The sequence below is a fragment of the Piliocolobus tephrosceles genome, chromosome Y, assembly GCF_002776525.5.
Source record: "Piliocolobus tephrosceles isolate RC106 chromosome Y, ASM277652v3, whole genome shotgun sequence".
NCBI classification, from domain to species: Eukaryota; Metazoa; Chordata; class Mammalia; order Primates; family Cercopithecidae; genus Piliocolobus; species Piliocolobus tephrosceles.
This window is the reverse complement of record NC_045456.1, coordinates 1,662,864-1,670,305: the sequence shown is the minus strand read 5'-3', so window position 1 is coordinate 1,670,305 and position 7,442 is coordinate 1,662,864. Positions and strand designations below refer to the sequence as shown.

The 7,442-nt window shown below is 41.8% G+C and overlaps 1 protein-coding gene across 3 annotated transcripts in view; it reads left to right on the top strand.

The window, feature by feature from the left end:
- The first annotated feature begins 4,425 nt into the window (after positions 1 to 4,425).
- MBTPS2 (membrane bound transcription factor peptidase, site 2) overlaps positions 4,426 to 7,442 on the top strand; it is a 59,151-nt gene continuing 56,134 nt past the window's right edge. For all 3 annotated transcript variants that reach the window (XM_026451879.1, XM_026451880.1, XM_023201318.2), the window contains exon 1: positions 4,426 to 4,694. In XM_026451879.1, the coding sequence (XP_026307664.1) occupies positions 4,620 to 4,694 (75 nt within the window). In that variant the 5' untranslated portion in view covers positions 4,426 to 4,619. The remainder of the gene's footprint in view (positions 4,695 to 7,442) is intronic.

Here is a 7,442-nt window from a genome sequence, read left to right as displayed (position 1 = left end):
AAAAATTAGCCAGACATGATGGCACGCACCTGTGGTCCCAGCTACTTCAGAAGCTGAGTTGGGAGGATCACTTGCCCAGAAGGTTAAGGCTGAAGTGAGTTGTGATAGCGCCACTGCACTCCAGCCTGGGTAACAAAGCAAGACCCTGTCTCAAGAAAGAACGAGAGAGAGAGAGAGAGAGAGAGAATATCTTGGGACCCCAAAATCACTAAGCCAAAGGGAAAAGTCAAGCTTGGAAATGCATCAGGCAAACCTGCCTCCCATTTTAGTCCTAAATAAGATAGCTACATAGATGTTTTTTTTTAAAGCTACATACATCCCTCACAACAGGCCAACAAGGAATTTCCCTAAAACAGTTCTGTTGAATTTTACCCTGGTAATGTAAACTGATAGCTTATCTTCACAGGTACAGGACAAAAAAGACAGAACTCAAAGTCATTCTGCTACTCACCTAAGACAAATGTTTATCTGATTGCTTCCTTTGTTTTTTTGTGTTTTGTTTTAAGATGGAGTTTTGCTCTTTTGCCCAGGCTGGAGTGAAGTGGCACGATCTCGGCTCACTGCAGCCTCCACCTCCCATCCCACCCCCATGCTGGGTTCAAGTGATTCTCCTGCCTCAGCCTCCTGAGTAGCTGGGATTATAGGTGCCTGCCACCATGCCCGGCTAGTTTTTGTATTTTTAGTAGAGATGGGGTTTTGCCATGTTGGCCAGCCTGGTCTCAAACTCATGACCTCAGGTGATCCACTTGCCTCGGCCTCCCAAAGTGCTATGATTACAGCCGTGAGCCACCCCACCTGGCTGGATTGCTTCCTTTGTTTATGTAAAAATGCAAAAGTCACTAAATCAGACTAAGGCATAAGTGACTATTTCTCTACCCCCTGCAACGTGTAAATCGTGTATTCAGCAAAAGGCTGATCAAAGACCCCAGAGAATGCAACCTTTTGTCTCTTACCTACCTATGACGCCTAGGCAGGCGTCGTCAGGACCTCCTGAGGCTGTGTCACAGGTGTGTCCTTAACCTTGACAAAACAAACTTTCTAAATTAATTGAGACCTGTCTCAGATACTTTTGGGTTCACAACTGTTTACTTCCAGGCATATTCTTCTCTACTTCCAGGTATACAGGGGATTACACTTTCCCTGCCCTTTTTAGTTAGGCACAGCTATTTGACTAGTTTTGATAATGAAACATGAATAGAAGTAACATGTGAATATCTGAGCTATAGCATTTCACTGCCAGTGGTAGACTCCCTAGTTCACTTCTTTCCCTGCCTTGGTGAACCCTAAGCGTCCTCTTGTGATGTGGACATGATAAAATGGTGGAGTTTCCATCAGCCTGCTACCCTCCTACCTGCATATCCTGCCAACTAGCACACACAAAAAATAAATCTTTGTTGTTTTAAGCCTTTGGATTTTAGGGTTGGTTTCCAAAGCATAAGCTAGGTTATCCTGACTGCTGCAAGTTAATGTCATAAATGCAGACTATAATGATCCCAGAAGCAAACTATCTGCTCACATTGATGAGAAATACATAATTCTGAATGCCATGTCAAACTTTAAAAATTTAAATAGCAATACTTGATAATTGAAAAATAAAAATTGTATATATTTATCATGTACAACATGTTATTTTGAAATATGTATACATCGTGTAATGACTAACTGAATAGTAATATTTTCAAGAAAACTAATATAAACATTTAATTTTTAAATGTTATATTTCATGTATTTTTTATCACTGAAGTTTATTATATAATGGTGATATTCTGCTCCAGCCAAATATTGACTTTTAACATGCAGCTGCTTTGCATTCAGTCAATATATATATTCCATGCCCCTCTAAAAATAATATATATACAAATGATATAAATTCAATCTTGGTTATGTGTCCTTTATTTAAAATACATACGTCACAGAAACCTGAAACAATTTGTAAATTAAATCACAAATTTATTCTATGGAAGAATACCTTGATCTTCTAGAATTCAGGCATTTTTTGCTGCCACCTTGCATACTCTATCTTGTCTCGTCTGCTGCCACCAGCTGGCTTCCACTACTGCTAAATTTCAGCAACCAGCAGGATTCAATTCAGTGCTTTGTTTTGACTGCTGAGTCCCTGATGAAAACACCAAGTCAGTTGAATAACTAAATTTTTAGGCTGGAAACAGAAAAGCACAACCAATTCATTTCCTATGTACTTTGGGCTATCAGATAGCCACATGGTAGCTGGTACTTGTCCCGGTAAGTGGTCCAGACAAGGCTGCAGGCTAACAAAAGAGAAGACATTTCAGTTCTTAAGTTAATATTCTGCTCCCAGGGAAGAATATTGTTAAAAACTATAGAGTCATTGTATAAGAACAGACAAAGGTCAGATCAAACATAATAGTGTATCAATAGTCTCAGTATATGGCCAGGCATCATGGCTCACACCTGTAATCCCAGCACTTTGGGAGGCGGAGGCCGGCAGATCACCTGAGGTCAAGAGGTCGAGACCAGCCTGGCCAACATGGTGAAACCTCGTCTCTACTAAAAATACAAAAATTAGCTGGGAGTACTGGTGGGCGCCCGTAATCCCAGCTACTCAGGAGGCTGAGGCAGGAGAATTGCCTGAGCCTGGTAGACGGAGGTTGCAGTGAGCCCAGATCATGCCACTGTACTCCAGCCTGGACAACAAGAGTGAGACTACGTCTCAAAAAAGAAAAAAAAAAGTCTCAGTATAGTATTAAGCTTTTAATAACTTCAGGAGTATAAATTCTATGAACTTATACATCATTTGAAAGTAAAATTATTTAACTGTATTAACTATAAAATTATTTAACTGCCTATTTGGTTTGTGAATTTTTGAACAGTAAGTGTGTTTTACTTTTTTGTTGCAGTCAATGTTTGCCATCTTCTGCTACAGAGACTGAAAAATTTTTAAATGTTCAAAATTCACAAAATAAAATAAGCATTTCAGAAATTTAAATAAACCTTCAAGTGACTTTTTGCAAGTTTGTAGCATTAATACTTCAGAAATTATTAAAGCTTAAAACAGCACTAAGTCTTTTGGGATACTTGTATATGGAAAACTGTGGAGTAACAGGGTGGTTGAATACAAACTTTTATAATTTACACCCAGCTATGTCCAAAGAAAACTGAAATCATTTATAACAACACATATACACGCAAATAGGCAAAGATATGTAAAACAGTCATAAGCTGTCTTGAAGCTGGAGAAACATGTCCCTAAGTGAGTAAAACTTTAGGAAAAGCAGAGAGAATGAGGCAAATTAGTAGCAATATTTGTAATATAGGTTTCTGGTATTATTCTATATTTTCACTTGGAAGGGTGTTGAGGATACATTTTTATTTGGGATACTTGTTCTTGAGATAGTATTATGTTCTCAATATTTTGGTATTAGCATTATTATAGCTAATGATGCTTTTCCAGAAAAACTGAAACAAATAACTTTTAAAGATGCACATTAATAGAATGTAAAAAAAAAAAAAAACAATAAATAGTTTTCTTTCCTCTTAGAGATTATCTAGTTCAGTGGTTCTCAACCTTGGCTGTACAGTGCAATGACTTGAGGAGTTTAAAAAGTATAAATGCTTGGGTCCCACTGAGCATCTGATTTAATTGGTCGAGGATACAGAACGGGAATCGGGAATTTTAAAAGACCTTGGTGATCCTAAAGTGCAGGTAAGGCTGAGAACCTCTGCTCTAGTTCAATATATAATCAGGTATACATCAACATTAAAATGTGTAGGTGTTCAGAGTTCTGATTTTTAACCATAGCACCATCTCAAATATTATAATGGAAAAGTTTGAAAAAAGAGCCTAGTTTAATCATCATGGATAAATTTCAAAAAGCATGTTGAAAGAAACAAGCCAGACACAAAGATTACTTATTGCATTCTATTTACATAAAGTTAAAAATAATCAGAACAGGGGGAGGGGCTATTGACTAGGAAGAGACGCAAGAAGGAAATTCCTCAGAGGGAAATTTTCTCTATTTTGATTAGGGTACACGGAGAGAGAGAGAGAGATATATATATATTATATTATATTATATTATATTATATTATATTATATTATATTATATATATATATATCTAAACTCACAGAAATGGACAATTGAGCTCTGTATGTATGATTTCATTATATGTAAATTTACAATGCAGTAAAAAGGATAATCTGCATAATTAAATCTGCATATGTATGACAGGGTCGGGTAGGGAGAGACGATTACTTCAGACGACCCCAAATCCTCATAGGTTAAAAGAAACAGCAAACTCCTGATCAGAACTGGCGAGAATGGAGAGCAGACAGCAGGGAGGGCCAAAGCCTAAGAAATCGCTACAAGACTAGACGCCGACTTCGAACTACTGCCAGGACGGCGGCGCCCGAGCGCCCACAAAAATAAGCCCCCGCGCCATTTCCGGTACTAGCAAATCCTCCTGCATGTCCCCACTGGAAGTGTCCGGTGGGAAACTGTGCCACCGCAGGCAAGGAGCCGGCGGTAGCTTGGTTCCTGAGCGGATGCTGGGACTGTAAGGCGCGCGCGGTCAGCAGTTTGCGGTGCAGGGAGGAGGACGCCGGGGTTCGCCTTCCCTCCTCTGCCGCCGCCGCCGCCGCCATGATTCCGGTGTCGTTGGTGGTGGTGGTGGTGGGTGGCTGGACTGTCGTCTACCTGACCGACTTGGTGCTGAAGGTGAGGGCCTTGGGCCTAAGGTCCAAGCCCGCGGTGCCCATGGCCGGAGCGCAAGGCCTTCTTTTCTCTTCCCCTGCCTCGCGCCTCCCGGGCTGGACGGTGCCCACGTGCGACAGTCCGCGTGTTGGATCGGCCCGGTGAAGTAAATAAAGCATTGCCGGCCGCGGGAGGGGTGTGGCGGCCTGCGCGGCTGCCACTGTCGCAGTGCGGGACAGTGCAGGCCCTTCAGCCTTCGGGTCCTGCCTGGGAGGCGCCAGTGGTGGGATCCGGAGGGCCGGGGCCCTGCCAGACCCAGCCGCTGCAGTGCAGCAGGGAGGAAAAGAAAACGTCTGCTTAGTAAAGACAGTGCTTTCCCGTATTGTTTTTAAGGTCAAGACGCTCCAGAGACTCAGATATTGGAATGAATCTAAATCAAGTCGTGATTTAGATCAGTAGTCTCAAATTTTTAAATGCATATGATCATCTGCTGTTGCGGTCAAAATGCAGATTCCGATTCAGCAGGTCTGCGGCAAGGCCTAAAATTCTGCATTTCTAACCACTTCCCAAGTGCTGCTGATACTGCCAGATCACAGAGTGTACTTCAGAGTAGCACACTCAAATAGCAAGGATTTACATAACCAGTTTCTGACTACTTGGATTCTGACTTGCACCCTGCACCCCACTTCTTCACACTAACCAGATACCTGGGTGCACGGTCCATTTTCCAGTTATTTGAGAAGGGTAGCAAAAAATCAGGAAGAGTTGTCTGACCACATGCTTCAGGCAAGCTTTTGAAATGGAGTATTCCGGGGTAGGGGATGGGGGAGAGTAATTGTGTATGTGGAATAAGATCATATAAATTCTCAAATGTTTAATACAAATTCCAGTTATGAATAGCAAAACCTTCATGTTATGAATACCATTTAAAATAGAAAACCATAGTATTGCGTGCTTTAGCTTTAACAATAAAATGAAATGAGACTTTTCCTTCTTTCTATCATTTAAACTTGTAAAGTGCAGGAGGTTATATAGCGTAGTCCTTAGATCCAAGGCTGGGCTTCTAGCCAATGTGACCTTGGGAAAATTGCTATCTGTGCCTTGGTTTCTCGTCTTTAAATAGAGATAACAGTAAGGATCTCCTAAGATTATAGAGAGAATTACATTAGTGTATCCACAAAAAGTCTCGCTCCTCAACATGAGGTTCAAGGACCAGTAGCATTTGCATCATTTGGGAGCTTGTTAGAAATGCAGAACCCCAGGCCTCACCCCTGACCTAGGGAATCAGAATCTGCATCTTAGCAAGATCCCAGGTGACTCCTCTGCACCTGTTTGTGTTTGAAAAGCACTGATGTGGCCAGTCACAGTGGCTCACACCTGTAATCCCATCACTTTGAGGGAGGCTGAGGTGGGAGGATTGCCTGAGTCCAGGAGTTCAAGACCAGCCTGGGCAATATAGTGAGAGTTTATCTCTACAAAAAATTTAAAAGCTAGCCAACCATGGTGGTGCATGCCTGTAGTCCCAGCTACTCTGGAGGCTGAGGTAGGAGGATTGCTTGAGTCTGAGAGTCAGGGGTTACAGTGAACCAAGATCGTGCCACTGCACTTTGGCCTGGGTGACAGAGCAAGACCCTGTCTCAAAAAAAAGAAAAAGCACTGACTTAAAGTACTTGGCATAGTGGTTAACATGTCATAAGCAATACAGGCCACAGTGATTTTATTGTTTGAAAAAGCCACATGAGCCAGGTATGGTGGTGCAGCCTGTAGTCCCAGCTACTTGGGAGGAAGAGGCGGGAGGATCGCTTGAGGCCAGGAGTTCCAGGCCAGCCTGAGCAACATAGTAAGACACACACACAAAGCCACATGATTTCTTCATGTTGCATATGTGGAAAAAAAACCCAAGATGTCACTGGTTTCAGTGACAACCCCTAGCTCCTTAAGAGTGCACCATCCTCTGAGCAAAAGACCTAACACCCACTCAGAGTATCTGCATGGGAAATGGAGAGACCTCAACTTTTAAGAGCCTGCACCTTTAGTTTCTCTGCTTCCAGCCTGGTCTGCTGATCCATCCTCGGTTTTTCTAGGATTTCTGCATAGACATCTGTTGGAGAAGTGTGTCACTCCTTTTCCAAGTCTTGGAAAACAAGCAGACTTAAAATTTAACTACCGGAAGACTGGGAGCAGATAACATTACAGATCCAAAGCAAACAGCTACCTATATTTAGACTATGGTCATTTTTTAAGACTATGATAGGGCTAAGATTTCCTTCTTGGACAGATAAGTTTCTCACATGGGTGGGCATCAATATCACAATACTTACTGCTGTAGTTACTGTAACTGAGTCAGATATATAACACAGCCTTATGTCATCCAAAATCCTATATTAGTCAAGGACTTCAAACTTCCCTAAAGGTAAAACTCGTGTTGGGGCTGTGTATAAGCAGCTATTCCCACAGCCCCAGAGAATTTAAGGGACATTACTGAGCCCAAGATGGTTTTAGATAAGTTTTTTACTTTTTACATGATCAAGGTTGGCCTAACTTCTTAGGGTTGTTGCTCAGAAGAAGAAAGCAAGCCCTGATTGCAACTGTCCCTTCTCTTGGATTGGTTGGGTTTTTTTTTTAATTATAACACAAGGCTTCTAGACCAGTGCCGTCCAATATGGCAGCTATTAGCTACATGTGGTTATTGAGCCTTTGATCAGAGCTAGTCCAAACTGAGATGTGCTGTAAGTATAAAGTTGATGTTGAAATTCAACAAATTAGTACCCC